The 18,102-nt window shown below is 41.7% G+C and overlaps 1 protein-coding gene across 6 annotated transcripts in view; it reads right to left on the bottom strand.

Annotated features, from left to right (window-relative positions):
* The window catches only part of MRTFB (myocardin related transcription factor B), a 271,910-nt gene that overhangs the window by 77,880 nt on the left and 175,928 nt on the right, over window positions 1-18,102 (bottom strand). The window contains exon 1 of one of the 6 annotated variants that reach the window (XM_035022306.1): window positions 325-10,733. The exons of the other annotated variants lie outside the window; for them this stretch is intronic. Within the exon in view, the coding sequence (XP_034878197.1) occupies window positions 325-445 (121 nt within the window). The 5' untranslated portion in view covers window positions 446-10,733. Of the gene's footprint in view, window positions 1-324; window positions 10,734-18,102 lie in introns of those variants that run through there. 6 annotated transcript variants of the gene reach the window in all.

Here is an 18,102-nt window from a genome sequence, read left to right as displayed (position 1 = left end):
AAAAAAAAAAAAAAAAAAGGAAAGAATGAGAGAATATACAAAATGAACCTGGAAAGATTTCAGTCCTGAAATGAGGACTGGCCTCCTAAGTCCCCTTGCTGTATTAATTATTGCAAAATCCCTAGAGTTCTATCAGTTAATGAACCGCTAGAAAGAGCCACCGAGAGCAGCATTCGGCTTTCATTTCAAAGAACTTAGAACGTGTGAGGGACAGAAGTGAACAGAGAGAGCAGACACACGGCATGGTAAGCAGACAGACACGCTCAGCCTGGCTGACGGGAACACAGATTTGGCAGTTTTGCCCCTGTCCACAGACAGACTGACCTTCCTTGAGACTTTTCTGGTTGCTCCCCTCAAGGCATTCCTTTTCTTTTAATGGTTCGAAATCCCCAGCAGTTAAAATCTCTGGGAAGCCCTGTTGCTGCTTCTTGGAGCTATCGATCATGGTGAGAGGCTTCTGGAGACAGGCAGCATCAAGCAGGAGCAAAGCGCAATCTGCCGCGCAGCAGAGACCAGCGCTCAGCACACTCTGGTCCCCGGTCCCTGGATCCTGGGTCCTGGGTTCCTCCTCACAAGACCCCAATCACTGGGCAATTATGTCTTTAAGCAGCTGAAGGCAGCCATTCCCCTTTAGTTCCCAGCCTGACCTGCAAATACACTCATTCCGCTGGAAGCCCTAAACTCTCTCCCACATTGGGAGGCAGAGCCCCGGAGGCACGATGCTGAAATCCCACCCCTTTTCCCAGCCAGCCCCCTTCCCCTTGCCATTCCAGCTTCCCCCGCGCGCTGGGTACTTCCATCTGCAGTTTGATGGTCCGAATCATCTGACAAACACTGAGTCAAGCAGTTAAAAATAAATCCTGTAGTTGTTAAAAGAAAAGACTTTGCTGATACCTAAGAAGACAAATTGCTGCCTGTGGTCTCTCTCCGGCTCTCTATAAACACAGCCGCAGGCTGTGGAAATACTTTCTATCAGCCAGACGAGCACATTCATTACTCATTAAGTTCTCCAGCTAAACAAACGGCAGTCTAGGGCATCGGAAGGAAGCGGGTCTTCTCTCAGCAGAGGGACCGCGCCGAATAAACGCGCTACCAGAGTAACTGCCTAATGACAGAGGCACCGAACTCCCAAAGTTCTTCTGTGGCGTCCGGCTCTTCCTGGCAGAGCCAGCGCTTTTTGTAACAGGGACACGTACTGCAATTGCAGCTTTCTGCCGTCACCAATTCAGACCTGAGCTGCAGTTTCCCTCTGTGCCACTAGTCGGCTGACAGACTTAACATCGCCATGATTGTGCTCAGGAAAAATCTCCTCCCATGTACTCAAAAGCAGAGATGGCAAGAGAGCCTCGATTTCAGAGCCGATTCAGCCGGCGACCAGCCCAAGCTTAATTTCACGTGAGCTAGCGACACTGGGCACGTCTCCTGCAAGCCACGGACTGCTGTCCACTGAACATGAGGGATGCTGCTGGGAGGAAATCTCTAGGTATGGCAAACGCCAGGCAAATGTGGAGACAAGCCTGTTTTCAGACACATCAAATATATATCTACCCGCAGCTACAGCCCAAAAGCAGCTGATTTAAAAAAAAAAAAAAAGGTTCAAAGTATGCTCCTTTGCAAAGGGTTCCCAGAAAAGCCATGAGAGGTTGTAAGAGCAGTAGATGGAATCCTCTTCCATGAGGGATATGTTTTGTTCACTTTTTTACAACCAACATCTTAGCAGGGTGCCTGGAATATTAGTTTTCAATAAATACATGTTGCATGATAAGTAAACAAATTAAAGCAGGAGAAGCTGCAATTGGAAAACTTGTTTTCATAATACTCAAAATTCTAAAGAAGTCCTCAATCACTGCCCAATAGTAGTAATTTTGGATGAAATGTTCTCTGAAGGAAGCACATTTTCTCTTCAAAAGAAAATATACACATACATTTTCAATGTGCATCTGACATGATCCTTCTATGCGACAAAGAAAGGCTTACGTTGTCAAAGCCAGAAAAACCCGTATTGTCACCACTGAAACACAGATGGGGACTGGGTGAAGATTCTGTCCTTTGTCCCTGGTTCTGGGGCTGGTGTGCACTCCACCCGGACTGCTGTAGAAAGACAGCTATCTACTCTTCTCCAGCGTCTCTTGAGAATGGGATTACACAACACATGACATGGCTCTTGTCAACTGAAATTCCTTCTGAAGCAATGTAAGCCCAGTGTTGGGAGTCCACACCCCCGCAGGAACAAACAGCGCTGAGCTTATCACACTTCTCGAAAATGCACTCAAATGCTCTGCTACTATTTCTGATCCCAAGGCCTCTGTTCTCCTACATTGACTGTTCCTGCATCTTTAACGGAGTAAGAAAAGTAACCATAGTTTTCTGAGGACATTCTTTAGGTCAGTCACCTTTTTAGCAGTTTGGCGAAGTTTATCTCATTTAACCCCCAAGAGCCCCTTCTGACCACGATGATTATTGGTACATTATAGCCATTTTACAGACCAGGACCACAGTCACAAAGCTTCTCTGTGGCAGGTCTGGAGCTTAGCCAGTCTGAGTTAACCAAAGCCTGATTTTTTCTCCTACTGCACAACGCTTGCTGTCCTCTAGAATATGCTCTGTCTCCAGGCTTTCGTTTGATCTTGGGACAGGTTTTAACAGCAGAGGCCGTGACTTTTATGGCCTCCTGGTAATTCTACTCTTGGTGAGGGAGAAGGAGGGCCAACATAACCATACTAAAATGCTCTCATGAAAACATTTCCACTTTTCCTGAGAGCAGCAATGGCCAACTTTATTTAGCGCTTGCAGGGTGCCCCAGTCTAAGTGCTTTTCATGAGTCACCTCATGTGTCCTGCTGCCAGGCCTGGGGGTTCAACATTATCATAATTCACAGATGAGAAAACTGAGGCCTAGAAAAACTGACCTATTTTTGTCAAAGGTCGTCCATCTTCTACATGGTGGCCAGGATTCCCAACAGGTGGCCTGGCTCCAGAGCCTACATTCTTAATTACTTTGCAAAAAGAACAACAAGAACAACAAACCCTAATATTCTCTTGCTCAGCATGCTCCTTTTTAAACCCCACCCAACTGTGTTTAGGCCACAAGTTTAGAAACCTGGGTACACACAGAGCTATACCAGCCACTTCTATTTTTTTTTTTAACCAACTGTGTGCGTGTGTGTTGAGTATGTTAAAAAATAAAACAGTTCTCTTTTAAGGATCCTCTGTAAGCTTATTATTTTTGCATCTGATAAATATAAAAAAATCTCAATAAGGAAACACATTGTCCTGCTGTGGGTTTATATCTAGTCTTGTCTCTGTAGTTTTGAGAGAAAATAATAATTTCTTTAGTGGTGAATATGCCTGAAAAAACATTTAGTTTGCTTTTTAAAAAAATGTTAAATAATTTCAAATTCACAGAACATTTTTTCCCCCTGAATTATCTGCGAGAAGGCTCTGACATGACACCTCTTTACCTTAAGCGCTCTGGTGTGAATTCCTACAAACAAGGACATTTTCCTATAAAACCCCAATATAACCATCAATATCAGGAAATTAACACCAATTGATCACCATCTAAACCACAGACTCCCCTCAAGTTCCACTAATTGTCCCAACACCATCTTTAAAGGCAAAAGGATCCAGACCAGGATCACATATGGCCCTGAGTTATTTCAACTCTCTTTAGTGTTCCTTCATTTTTGAATAGATCCTCAGTCTCTCTGGACTCTTCTTTCCTGCTTTCCTAATTGTGAAGATTAAAGGCCAGTTATTTCGTAGAATTGCCCTCAACGTGAGTTTTCTGGTGTGTCTTCATGATCAGACTCAGGTTATGGCAGGAGTGTTTTTGGCAGGAATACCATGGGGGCAGGGATGTGTTCTTTGTATCCTATCGGGTGGTGCACAAATCCAATCTGTCCTATAACTGATAATATTTATTCTGATGAACTGATTAAGATGGTACTGGCGAAGTTTCTTCATTGTAAAGTTAGTTTTTCTCTTTGTAATGAATTATTTGTGGGGCTGAACTATTTATTACTAGGATGGCCACCAAAGAGTGACTTTGAAAATTCTATCATTCCTTCTACGTTTATTAGTGGCACATCCTATACTGTAAGAAGAAGAATCTCCTTTATGTGGTTTATGGTACCTATTTCTTTCACCACGGACTCAAGGATTCCTATTTTATGCAATGGGTGATAGCATGTTCCTACCCTTTAGTTTGATGCTCAAATTATTCCAGATTTGGCCAGTGGGAGTCCTTTCAAGCTGGCTTCAGTTTCTTATTGTCGTGACCCATTCTCTGAGCACTTGATTACTTTCTGGTACAAGGTATTCCAGGCTCATCTTTTATTTTTCCTGCTCCGCTGAGAAACCAAGGACTCAATAGCAGGTGTCCTCATTGCTATTAGGGTGTCAGTGTTCCCAGGCCTCCTCTGTAGAAAGTTAAGGAATATGTCTGTGAGTTTATGTGTGTGAACATACATGCACACACATATTTATGGCTCTGTATTAACAGATGTAAATGCGGATCTATATTTAAGTATGTACATCTCTATTTATATATACGTTGAAAACCACAAGTTCGCCCTGATGCCTCTAATTCCAATCCAATGCCAAAGGTTCTTTCTCAGCTTCTCTCACGTATTTGTAACCCTTTTCTCCTGTAGCGAGAATCTTGTCTCCCACGGTCTCTGCCACCCCACTCGTGGATACCCTGTTCATCCCACTACTGTCACTGCCATACCAAACCCTATGCAGATGTCTCCTCACCCCAAGTGGGCTCCGAAGCCTTCCCCTGGATTGCTGCCCCCACTCCCACAGGGCAGCTGCCTTGCTCAGCCCCCCATGATGTCTTTTGGATTGAATGAGGGATGAAGGGAGGAAGGGCACTTGTATTCTGAGTAAAAGCAGCCCAGAGTTACCCCATGAACTGCTTGCAGTAGGTCTGTCCTTGTTCTGTACTACACGTGCTACATCATCTTCAGTGTCGTCTGGCTCTGCTGTCACGAGGGACATTGAACTTCAAAGGATAGGTGATTAAAGTCATTTGGGCTATGATAAATCTGCTTCCACAGTGTTTGTGTGTACACACACCCAAAAGAGCTGTTTTCGTATGAAAGAGAGTTCCATAAATCAAGTCAATTTTCCCAGTACTCCAAGCATAGATATTTAATAAGCGTGAGAAAAACTCTATGGCTTGGAGACTAGGAATAATCCAGGAAAGGCTTCAGGGAATCGGAACAGAAACAAACATGGCTCAAGGGACCTACACGAAAACTTGGCAGTCTCAATATATGCTCACAAAGCTGCTGATAAAAAGATACGGTTGAGATGACGCTGCACCACAGTAAGCAGAGACCTGAGAATATTACCAACTGCGCAACGTTTCACCAACGTAAAAGCATCCAAGGGGGACGGATACGATAATCAGTAACAGCACGGAAACGGATTGCTAAATATTGAGCTGTGCTTCTCCTGTAGCATTCTTGACACGGGACTGAGAGAAGATGCCTTTTCCTTTCATCTCCCACATCTTGGTACTTTGAACCGGGCCCTCCAGTAACCCTCCTGCCGAGCGGATGTGGGCCCACCGCGGGGTTGCCTCCACGAGGCCTGGGCCAGTGTTCCAGAAGCCACGCAGCTAGACCGGATGTATCCACGTTACACCTCAAGTTTTCCCCATGGGTACCATATTTTTAGTAAAATACGTATTTGATCCCTAATTCCCCCCCCTTTTAAAATTATAAAACCACTATAAAAGTATTCTATCTTTAGACAACTATAAATGGTTATGGTAAATCCCAACAATTTAATAATTATTAAGCCCAATTTAAGAATCCTGGTAATTAAGACTTTTTTTTTTTGTAAAAAAAGGACAAAGGGTGATCTCCGAAATTAGACAGCATATCTTAAAAGTCCTTCATTTTTATTACTTTTAAAATACATGGTATCAAGTGTGTAGTACTTCAGATATAAAGAGTTGAACAAATCAGCCCTATGGAAACCACTGTTTCAGGAGAAGGGGTACATTTTTCTGTTATTTCTAAGAGTAAGATTTTGAAGGACCATCAGTGATTTGGACGATTACGTACTGCAGCATAACTGGGCACAAGAGCCTGGTGACTTGGGCTGTAACGCGTGCTTACGCTCATCTTTCTGGTCGGCCCTGCTGGGCGTGCTCTCCCCTCTCTGAGGACGGGAGCTGCACCTCGGCCAGGCCGTCCAGGACCGGGATGGGACCGTCCATGGTGTGCTGTGGAAGCCGTGCCCTGAGGGAGCCAGGAGAACTTCCTGTGGGATGGGGCAGACGGCCGGGGAGGCAGAGGAGCGCGTTTCACAGCCGGCACCTTCCAACGGCACCCCTCCATTGCGGTGCTCCGACTGCACGCAAGTGACTGGGGCCGTCTGCCCCGCCCCCCAGCCGCAGGATGGGTCATGAAGACATGACACACACACTTTGTCAGCGTTAAAGGAGTCCTTCAAATCCTTTCTCCACGTCCAAGCTTTCTAGATCCCTGTGAACACACGCAGATCTACAACAGAGAGTCGTCCTTAGATTATGTCTCTTCTGAGTCGTCTTCCTTGGACTCTGAGTTACAGAAGACAAGGGAGAAGGGCAGACAGAAGGGAGGACTGAAAAGTGGGAGGGGCACATCCTAGCAAAGACGGGAAGACACGCCGCTAAGTCACGGTCAGTGTGACGGTGGGATAAGAAAACTCCGCAGGAGTGTTTCTCCACCTTTTTTGCATCATCGTCCCTATGGCCCGACTCTTTACCCAATTTTTCCTCATCACTTTCCACGAAATTTTAACACCACAGATTGGCTACATGTCCATTTACGTGCTGTATGTATATCTGTGCCTTAAACATGAAAGGTGTGATTTTTCTGCCTCTCCCCCAAGAACCAATCTGTGCTCCTGCTGAGAATGCTTAATCTACAAGAGAGAAAGCCGATGTGTCCTGTTTTGCTGAGGAAGAAACAGTAAGGTAATAAGAGTGAGAGTGAACTGTAGGCAGGAAACCCTCCATGAGAAAATAACAAATGTTCGCCATCTGGGATAATGATTTTTAGATCACAAGTGAATTTAACATATCTTTTGTGGATCCTGAAAATCTTTTGATCCTCAGCAGCTCTGAGGTATGGGAAACATGTACTGACATTTGTTTTATTAAAAAGAAAAAAAAAAGAAAGAAACTGCAGTTCAGATATGAAATAATGTATTTTGAAGTCACCCTGGTGGTGAGCATGTATCCTTAGTCCTGGCTTTCTGACTCCAACATTCTTTTCAACAAAAACAAAAACCTGTAAGGTTTTTTTTTTCCTTTTTACTAAATTTACATAGGATTTTCAAAGGTATGTAATTAAGAAAAACCAATAATTTAATTTCAGGGGGTGATGACATCCCAGATGGATTTAGGAAAGCGTGGAGGCAGGATGGTTTTGTGGAAAGAGCACGACTTTAGAGGTCAACGCGATTCGGTGGTGAGAGTCACGAGATCCTGGAAAAGCAGCCACATCTCTGTGCCACGGCTGCCTCATCTGCAGAAATGTGGTGACAACACCGATATGACAATAGCTGTTTTCTGTGATTATGAAAATCAGGGAACAGACACATGTAAGATACCCGGCAAAACAAGCATGACGTGCACTCCCCAAATGGTGAAGTCTGGTCGGACTCCTTTCTGGCACGATCTGCGTCGTCTGCTATCCTGCATGGCTGTGTGTTTGCTAGGTTAGGGTTTCTCTGGCCAGACATGCGTGCAGACATAAATGCACGTTAACCACACACGTGTTCTCCATATCCTACCCCTCCTCCCCCCCCCGCCGCCACTGCAGGCCACCCCGGGGTGCGGACACAGTTCACAGATCTTTGGTTTGGCACTTAATATCTTCTGGTGTCTTCCTACTACTTTAGATTTCATTTATTAGATTAAATTTGATATTTCTATATATGCAGAGAACCTTGCTGATACGTTTTCACCTCACTGGAATAATGAATTAGAAAAAGTGCCCCCAGGTGACTGACCATGGCCACGCTGTCGGCCACAGGGTCTGAGAACTGAGTGGAACAAATGCTGGGACATCATCTCAGGAATCCAAGGATGTATTCTTGGATGAGTTCTTTATGAAAATGTACGCCAAGCCGGCAGCGGTGTGAATAGAGAGTGGGCAGCGGGGGAAATGCACCACAGGGCCCGAGGCGGCCCACGCTTAAAGCCCCGCTGTGGCAGTTGGGGGGGGGGGTGTCCAGCAGGAGTCACACGGGGGCAAAAATGCATCATGGCACAGCAACGGACACTGACGGGAATTTCGTGAGCTCTGTAGATTTTTAAAATAATATGCAGAAGCATTTCTGTTTCATAGTTAAGTGCTCCTAAGCACAAGTTTATACTTCATTGATGGTTGTGCGTGATTCAGCAATGTGAGACTAATAAAAATTAAGTCTTCTAGTAATTGTTTTAAACTTTCTTAAGTCTGTGAAACATGCTTCATCATACAACTCAAATGGAGTGAGCAGACCCATTTACTCTGCTGCTTGGCTTCCACAACGTTATCCTGAACAATTAAATTAAACATTTGCCTTTGTTTACTTCATCTGACTGGATATCCTACTTGGCCATCTTGGGAGTCCTGACAAAGGTGGAGATAAAAGAGGCAAGATGACTACCCAAATCCAATATGAAATCATGTCATGCCTTCACACATGCTCCATAATGTTTCCTTTGTCTCTTATTGAGTCTAAACTGTGACACTATTTCAAATCATTCCCATTTTCCTCAAGACCACACTATATTACCTTTCTCAGCAAGTAGCGTGGGCCCCTAGATTTACTAATACTGAGGTCTTCAGACATAAGCTCTACTCCACCTTCCCACGCCCATTCTATCTCCTGTCTTTGGTGAAGAAGCAATCTTTCTTCTTGCCAAGGGGAATCCAGACACTTTGCTTAGGGCTGTAGTTCCTTCTCACCTACTTACAAAACTGATCATTTAATTATACTTCTCTAGGATCCTTTGTACTTACTAAGATACTTGCATTTCCCCTTGTACTCCTCCTAAGATTCTGACTATTTCTAAATGTTCTCCCTTATTAGTCTCATCCTTTGCACTGGTACCAACCGTTAACTCCAAACACCCACCAACGCACATATAAACACAAACTCTACCTCCAGATCATCATGCACTTGCTTTCTAACTGGCACTTTCTAAGTGAGTTTTCCTTCTGCAGTTAAGATATCCTTAATTTTAAGATTATGTGTTATACTCAGGACTAACTCATCTATGATTTTATAAGATCGTCTTTGCTTGACTTAACGGAAAAACAAAGGTCAAAAAAAACACAAAACACCACAACAAAAACAAATGGCAAGTGATGAACTAGCCTAGACCTCAGCTTGGTCCAGCTCCAGACAATGCACCTAAAAGCCAACCCACGCTGTCATACTCGTCTTTGCAGCCTCAATGTCCAGGACACTATGACTGCTGAATTAATGCTGCCTGAATAAATAAATCAATGCCATTGGACCAACCAAAACTCATCCGGCCTCTCCTCTACCTACCTAACTCCGTTCATATTTCTTGGCTTGGCATTAAAGCCATCAGTGTTCCAACCCCTGCTTTCCTGAGCAGCATTACTAACCCCAACACGGTCCTTACACTTCAGCTAAATCAAATTATTTAATATTCCCTAAAATGCTCTGGGTTTTCCTTGTCTTTAGTCAAGTTTTTTTCTTCTGCCCGAAATTCTCCATCTCTGATGGAGACTGTACTCAGGCAACCTTCAGGAACTAGCTGCAGTATCAATCACTTTTAGAAACTTCCAGAAGCTTTCCAGGATGTGGCTCAGCAACCCCCAAGAGTCAGGCCTTTTTCCTCTGCTCATCTGAACGCTCATGGCACGCGTCACGGGAGACTGAACCTTCTGGAATGATAATGAGAAGTTGCCAATTCCGGGCATTAACGGTGACAGGTCATCGACCGTGTCCTGAGCACGAGCATCACGCATGGTGCTGAGTGCTTTACGGACGTTCACTCAGATCACTCTTCTCAAGAACTCTATCCACTACTGTCTCCAGCTCCCCCCAGGCACCAGGAGGTGAAGTAACCTGTCCAGCTACACAGCGTTTAAGGAGGGGAAGAGATATTTTTAACTTAGGCAGCAGGCTTCAGGCTACTAGCTTTTCTCAATGGGTTCTTCGAGAGAATTAAGCCCTAATGCCCAAAGGTGTCCACTGTATTAACTTCCCTCCTATGTATTGAAAATGGCATTAGCTATGTCATCCTTGGGATAATTGAGAAAACAGTCACTCTAATCATATTGGTAGGAATTCATTTTCTCACAGAACCTGGCTGAGAAAGACTGGATGTTTTTAACTACTGATACTTCGCACGTTTCTGATATCCCATCCCCATATTAGCAGATTTTACAAGTCCTCAAAAGCTGGAACTTGATCTCATTCAACTTTTTATTTCCTATGAGATGTGTTCTGGTATTTTAATCATGTTCACATGGTCAAGCCTCTCCTTAATTGACTAAATTCTTATATTCAGCAATCCAGGCTGGATGATAAGCATCTTCCTTAAAATACACTAAAACCACCTGATACATTTCTTTGGTTGTTTCTGACAGACACTTAAAACTCACTATTACTAAGGTATAAAGACAGTAAGATACATCAATTTTTTTTTTAATTTATTTGAGAGAGAGAGAATGAGAGAGAGAGAACACATGAGAGGGGATAGGGTCAGAGGACGAAGCAGACTCCCTGCCGAGCAGGGAGCACGATGTAGGACTCGATCCAGGGACTCTAGGATCATGACCTGAGCCGAAGGCAGTCGCTTAACCAACTGAGCCACCCAGGCGCCCCAAGATACATCAATTTAAAGTGTATATTAGTGGCAAGTTTTGATGGAGACTTAGGGCTGTGAAATTATGGTCACATTTGAGATACAGAGCATTTTCAACATTCCTGCAAGTTTCTTCCTGCCCCTTTGCAGTACATCCTATTGCCATACCCAGCCCCAGTTAATCACTGATCTGCTTCCTATCACTAGAGATTAGTTTGCCCGTCCTAGAATTTCAGTTAAATGGAATCATACAATATGTAGTCTTTCCTGTTTGAATTCTTTCACTGAGATATGACTCAGATTCATCTGTGGTGTTGCATGTATCAGCAACTGGTTTCTTTCTATTACTAAGTAGTAATCTAGTGTATGAATAGATCACATTTTGTTTAAACATTCATCTGTTGATGGACATATGGATAGTTTCTAGTTTTGAGCTACTATGGATAAATTTATTATGAACATTTATATATAAATCTTTGGGTAGATGTTTGTAGTCCCCCCTGCCTTTTTTTAAGATTTTATTTATTTGAGAGAGAGAAAGAGAGCCCGAGAGAGTGAGCAAGCACGAGCTGGGGGGGGAGGGCAGAGGAAGAGAGAGAAGCAGGCTCCCCACTGGGCAGCCTGACCTGGGGCTCAACCCCAGGACCCCGGGATCATGCCCTGAACCGAAGTCAGATGCTTAACCCACTGAGCCACCCAGGCATCCCTGAATTCCTTTTTTTTTTTTTGTATAAAGGCTTGGTTGGATAGTAGGTGGATTCTTAGCTTTTGAAGGAACTTTATCGGCAGCTTTAATTTTATTAATTTTTTTTTTTAAGATTTAATTGAGAGAGAGCAAGCACACGTGTGCATGACCAGGAGGGGCATGAACAAGTAGGAGGGGTGTGCAGAGCAGGAGGGGCAAAGGGAGAGGAAGAGAGAATCCAAAGCAGACTCCATGATCAGCATGGAGTCCAACATGGGGCTCAATCTCATGACCCAGAGATCACGACCTGAGCTGAAACCAAGAGTCAGACAGTTAACTGACTGCGCCACCCAGGCACGCTGGTGACTTTATTTTTAAAAGCCCCAAACTGCAAATAACCATGCATATACAAGTGACTGAATGAATAAATTTTGGTATACAATGAAATACTACTCCACAATAAAAAGGAATAACACACAAAATGCATAAATCTCAAAATAATTATGCTGACTGAAAGAAGCCAAATGAAACCGAGCCACTTGTATCTATGATTCTATTTCTAAAAAAATTTGAGAAAATGCAAAGTAATCTATAGTGACAGAAAGCAGACCAGTGGTTGCCTGGAGACTGCAGTAGAAAGAGGAGTGGATTTCAAAGGGCTTTGAAGAAATTCTTAAGGGTGATGAAAATGTTATCTTGATTGCGGTGAATTCAAAATTCCTTAAGTTGAATATTTAAAATATGTGCGGCTTATTGTATCAATTACATTTGATAAATTAAAAAAAATTTTTTTTAAAGCCCACAATGGTACTTATGGGAACAGAGAAATTCCTTTATGTTAATACGATAATTTTGAAAGTCTCTATTTACAAAACTTGAATGCAATTATTTATGTGGGTGTCTAAACTCTAAAAACAACTGGGCAACAGAATTGCTCTAAAGAATCTTAAAAACAACAACAAAACCCTACTTAACGCCAACGAGCCCTTTCATCCATTAAAATAAATAAAATGAAGCCCATGTGTGATAACTGAGTGATTTCTCAGATGCGTACCAGAGGTGTGACCTGGTGTGCTGTGACTAACGGGCATGTGTGAGTTTGGTGAACTCGTATGTGTTACAGACCAGGATGGTGGTCGTGGGGGGTAGTGATCCTGAACACAGAAAACACAGAATTCAAGTTAGAAACACTGCATGTGACAAAGAGGACACCTCTTAACACAAAGCACCATAATCAATGAGGAGTCCAGAACAGCTATGACTATGCACAAAACAACATATCTACCGTTACACATAAAAAGCACAGGGGGAGCAATGGGATGCCAACAGAAACAAGGAAGAGGAGACTTTAATCTGCCTCTCTCAGTACAAGACAGATGAGGGAGACAAAAAATAAGAAAGGATATACAGCACAACCAGTAACGAGATCTTACTGCTATGTAGTGAACTTTTACCTTGATGACAGAGGAGATACCTTCTCAACTACACATGGAATATTTTTTAAAAAATCACATAGAGGGCATAAAGAAAACTTCAGCAAGTTCCATAAAATTAAAAAAAAAAAATACAACACTCTGATCTCAATGTAGTAGTACTAGAAACTATTAATAAAATAAAAAAAAAAAAACTAAAAGGCCTTGTCTACCTGGAAATTAGTAACATCTCCTAATAAGTAGTAGAGAAGAGGAAAAACATAAACTGAAATGAAGGGACTTCTCACCAGAATCTATGGCTTTTGTTCAAAGCAGTGATCAGAGAAACATTTAAAAATATCAGTAAAAATAAATGAATGAAAATAAACTACGTGCCTCAGAGAAAAAAAGATTTTAAAAACAAAAAACAGAGCCTCCATGACCCATGGATGATATCATAAGGTCTATCTTGTGAGCAACTGGCGTTCCAGAAGGAGCGCGGAGAGAAAATGAGACAGAAAATGTACTTGCAAAGATAATGCCTGAAAATCCCCCAAATTTGATGAAATACATAAATTTACATAGTTAAGAAACCTGGCAAACTGCCAGTAGCATACACGCAAACACAGAGAGCCATCGCTAGCCTCTAGACACACAAACAATACGCGGTTAGAGAGTGTAAGTAGAGGAAACACCATCAATAAGAGCAACAAAGAAGATAAATGCTCAGGAGTAAACTAAAACTCCTGGAAAACCCCAAAATTGGCTTGAACAAACAGACAGTCCTCACTCCTGGATAGGATAATACCACATCATAAAAATGCCATTTTTCTCTAAGTTAATTTACACATTTAATGCAATATCAATAAAAACACCAACAAGCTTTTTAATGGGGCTAGACAAGTTGATATGACAAGCTCATTTGGGGAAAAAAATGAAAGTACCCAAGGCATACCGAGAAAACCCAGAGGAAAAAAAGCACCATGTAGGGGAGGGAGGAAGAGCCTTATGAGATAAAGATAAACTCAAAGGAGATCATGGGTTACAAGGTTTAAAAAAAACCAAAAACCATCTGAGTACTCTAAGTAAATATTGATGGGACCCTTCTATAACTGCGATATAGGGAAAAGTTCTAATTGTGATCCCAAATCCAAAAGCAATAAAAGGAAAGACTGGTAAATCTTGGCCACATTAAAACAAAACAAACACATTGAAGAGGAAGGGCTGATCTCTTCAACATAAAAATTTATTCTTTAAAACTGGACTGAGAAATGAGTAGTTAATTCACTCTCTCCTCTAAAAATGTTTCTGAAATAGCCCTTACACATACCAGAAAACATTCAACCTTACTCATAGCTAGAGAAAGGCAATTAAAATTACACCAACATACCTGGTGGCAAAAATACAAGACAACGCGTTCTGTTGGTGAGGCTGGGGGCAGGGGGGCGGTGGGTGGGAATAAACATTCGCATATACTGCTGATCGGAATGCAAACTGGTATTGCCTTCCAGGAAAGGAATTTGGTGACATATAACAAACCTACAAATGCATTCACCTGTTGACCCAGCAATCTTCTATCTAGGAATGTACCTGAAAGATAAACCTCCAACATTATAAAATGGAATATGCCGAAGGTATTTACTGGAGCACCATTTGTAACTGCAAGATACTCTAAACAACTTAAATGCCCACGCACAGGACTGGTTGACTAAACCATGGGGCATCCACACCATGAAATACTACATAGCTGTGAAAAGGAATAAGGACCATCTCTTATAAACTGGGATGAAGCAGTCTTCAGAAAATATGAAGTGAATAAAGCAAACTATAAAACAGTATCAACGTCACCTCATATGAAAGAAAGAAGGGAAAACAAGAAAATATAGACTTGTTTATCTAAGGGGAAAAGAATGAAAGGAAGGAGAAATCAGAAACCAAGGAGACTGATTACCCTCAGTGGGTGGGGAAACAGGATGGAATGGATCGGGGTGGGGATGGGATAGGAGAGAGTGGCTGGTAGCAACATTTAACTGAGGACATCTTTTTTATATATAATTTTGACTTTTAGAACTGTGTTAACATACCACATTCTCAAAAACAAATTAACAAAATCAGCAAAGTTGGAAGAACACCCAAATTTGAATACAAACACAACAAATGAACCTAACTGTATTTCAAATAAATAACATGGACACACTGAAGAGGAGATAGAACCAACCTTAGCAACTTCTGGATATGATATTTTGACTACATACCTTTGGGCTAAAGACAAAAAGAAGGTAAACAAAGGTTCAACTCCCATTAGCAAATATTTTTTTTTTTAAGATTTTATTTATTTATTTGAGCCAGAGAGAATGAGAGAGAGAGAGAGCACATGAGAGGGGGTAGGGTCAGAGGGAGAAGCAGGCTCCCTGCCGAGCAGGGAGCCCGATGCGGGACTCGATCCAGGGACTCCAGGATCATGACCTGAGCCGAAGGCAGTCGCTTAACCAACTGAGCCACCCAGGCGCCCCCATTAGCAAATATTTTAAAAAGAGATTTACTAAGATGTAATTTACAGACCATAAAGTTTGCCCATTTCACGTACAGCAGATTTACTTCTCACAGTGGCATGGGTTAGCAATTTTAAAACTGTGTGTATTCTAGGATTAAATACTATGTGTATTCTAGAAATACATTGTGGACGGGAGCAGGATGGGAGTAGTTTTCTCCCTGTTAGATAAGGGGGTTACAAATATGGAAAGGGGGAGGCTGCAGGGAAGCCTGTAGTGCTGGATAAAACTGGAAATGTCAGTAAAGATGCCTGGCTTTTAATATATGCAGTGATGCAGGTAGACAAGAATAGATATAGATGCATGTGTGTGTGTGAACAAAAACATGCATTTCCTATTTCTGTCAATTGAGAAGATCTAGAAGCAATGACCAAACAGTAGCAGTGAACACACCCAGCTCCCAGGTCTTGGTTTATAAATACTCCATTTATAAATACTAAAACCAACCAGACTTCCTAAGAAAAAGGGCTGACTGTAGGGCTAGGGGAGGAAAAGTAAAAGTTGAGCCTGGAACATACTGCTGTGTCAGAAAGCAAGTGATGGGCACCTGCCAGAAGGACATAGAAGGCAGCCTGACGGAGCCCCCAAATGGCCAAATCTAACACAATTTGAGCATCAAAATAAATAATAGTAAAAGAATTACTATTAACAAATAGTATTATTTACTAATAAATAGAATAAGCCTTCATGATTCCATGCTGATACAAATTCATAAATACAGGGGGTAGAAAGGAAAGCCTGTCTTAAAGTAGAGCGTCATCTAATAAATGTAAGGAATGATGGAATTAGAAATCACCAGCATGATAGTTGTAGGCACAAATTCCCAATGGATACTAAAACTACTCAGTACGGGTGCAAGTTGGTTTGAAAAGAGCAGGATATTCATTTAATGGCAGAATATTTCCTCACAATGTACTTCTTACAAAATTAGAAACAGACCAATAGTAACTTCGTAGTGGAGGAACCTGGAAGATACTACCTTAACCATATGCTGAAGTTAACATCACCAGTAAAGGGTCAAACTGACATCGTCTGCTATGGAGACAACACAACATCTCTTCTGTGGTCTTCCTGCTGATGAACCCAAATGGACTGTCATTCCACAAAATAACTGACCTATCCTCTTCAAAATAACCCATACTCTTCCAAAATGTCATAAGAGACAAAAAAAGAAGAAAAAGCAAAGAATAAGCCTACAGAACTGTTCCATTTTAATGAAAACTGAGCAACCTGACAATTAAGTAAATCCTGTGATCCCAGACTGGACCATGAAACAGGGAGAAGACATTTTTATTTCTTTTGCTATAAAGGATATTACTGGGACAACTGGCATAATTTGAATAAGGTCTGGGGTTAGGAAACAGCATTGTGTCAATGTTAATTACATATTTAAATAATTATATCTTTATTTTTAGGAAATATACACTGAAGTGTTTGGAGGTAAAAAGGCAGTATGTCCACAACTCACTCTAAAATAGTTCTGGGAAAAATAATTATGTATACATATGGAAAGAGCAGGATAAAGCAAGTGTGATTAAGACATTATCATTTGGGGAATCTGGAAAGAGGATATTCGGGAATTCTTTGCACTATTTTTGCAACTTTCCTGTAAGTCAGAAATTATTTCAAAATAAGGTTTTAGAAGACGAGTCAAACTGTACATGTTAGATTCGTGCATTTCAGTGTATGTAAAATATAACTCAACCTTGAAAAAAAAATTTTTTTTTAAGATTTTATTTATTGATTTGAGACAGAGAGAATGAGAGAGAAAGAGCACAAGGGGGGAGCGGGAGAGGGAGAAGCAGACTCCCCGCCGAGCAGGGAGCCCGATGCGGGACTCGATCCGGGGACTCCAGGATCACGACCTGAGCCGAAGGCAGTCGCTTAACCAACTGAGCAACCCAGGCGCCCAACCTTGAAAATTTTAATGACAAAGATTTTTCAAGTAGGAGAATGCTGTGAGTACTGTCAAACACTGCCAATAAATACGTCAATTGGAATATTTTCAAAAGCCAGTGCAACTACGGTAAAGAATCCAGAAAGAGGTCTGGACTGTTTGACCCTGTAATTCAATACCTAGGACTTTATTCTAAAGAAATATTCTGGAATATACATATAAACAAAACAATTTATGTGCAGTGCTCTCCATCCCAGCATTCACCACAGCAGCAAAGACAGGATCATGTTAATCAACGTGTTAATCAACAAGGGAGTGAATAAATTAAGACAAAGATATAATGGTACCTTGTACAGCCACTGAAATAGTGGTTCCAAAACTGGAAAATAATGATTGGGTGCTTACAATGAGCCAAAGAAGTAAAAGTGATTTTTCTTTCAGAGGAATATTTAATAACATGGAAAATATTCACTATAAGATGAAAGGAGAAAAGGAGACCATAAAAATGCATGTTCAGTGGGGTCCCCATTTTGTCTTTCTAAAAATTATATGAATGGAGAAAAGATCGGGACAAAATACTGTGAATGATAGGACTTATGGTCTACTTACACGCTCTGCTTTTTATCTTTCTAAATTTTAAAAATGATCTAAAATGAGCACGCATTATATCTATGATGAAAAAATACTAAACCTTAATAAAATATTTTCTATAGTAAAATA

This window comes from Mirounga leonina, unplaced genomic scaffold (assembly GCF_011800145.1).
Source record: "Mirounga leonina isolate KUSES-001 unplaced genomic scaffold, KU_Mleo_1.0 Mir_175, whole genome shotgun sequence".
In the NCBI taxonomy this organism is placed as follows: Eukaryota; Metazoa; Chordata; class Mammalia; order Carnivora; family Phocidae; genus Mirounga; species Mirounga leonina.
This window is presented reverse-complemented; position numbering and strand designations above follow the sequence as displayed.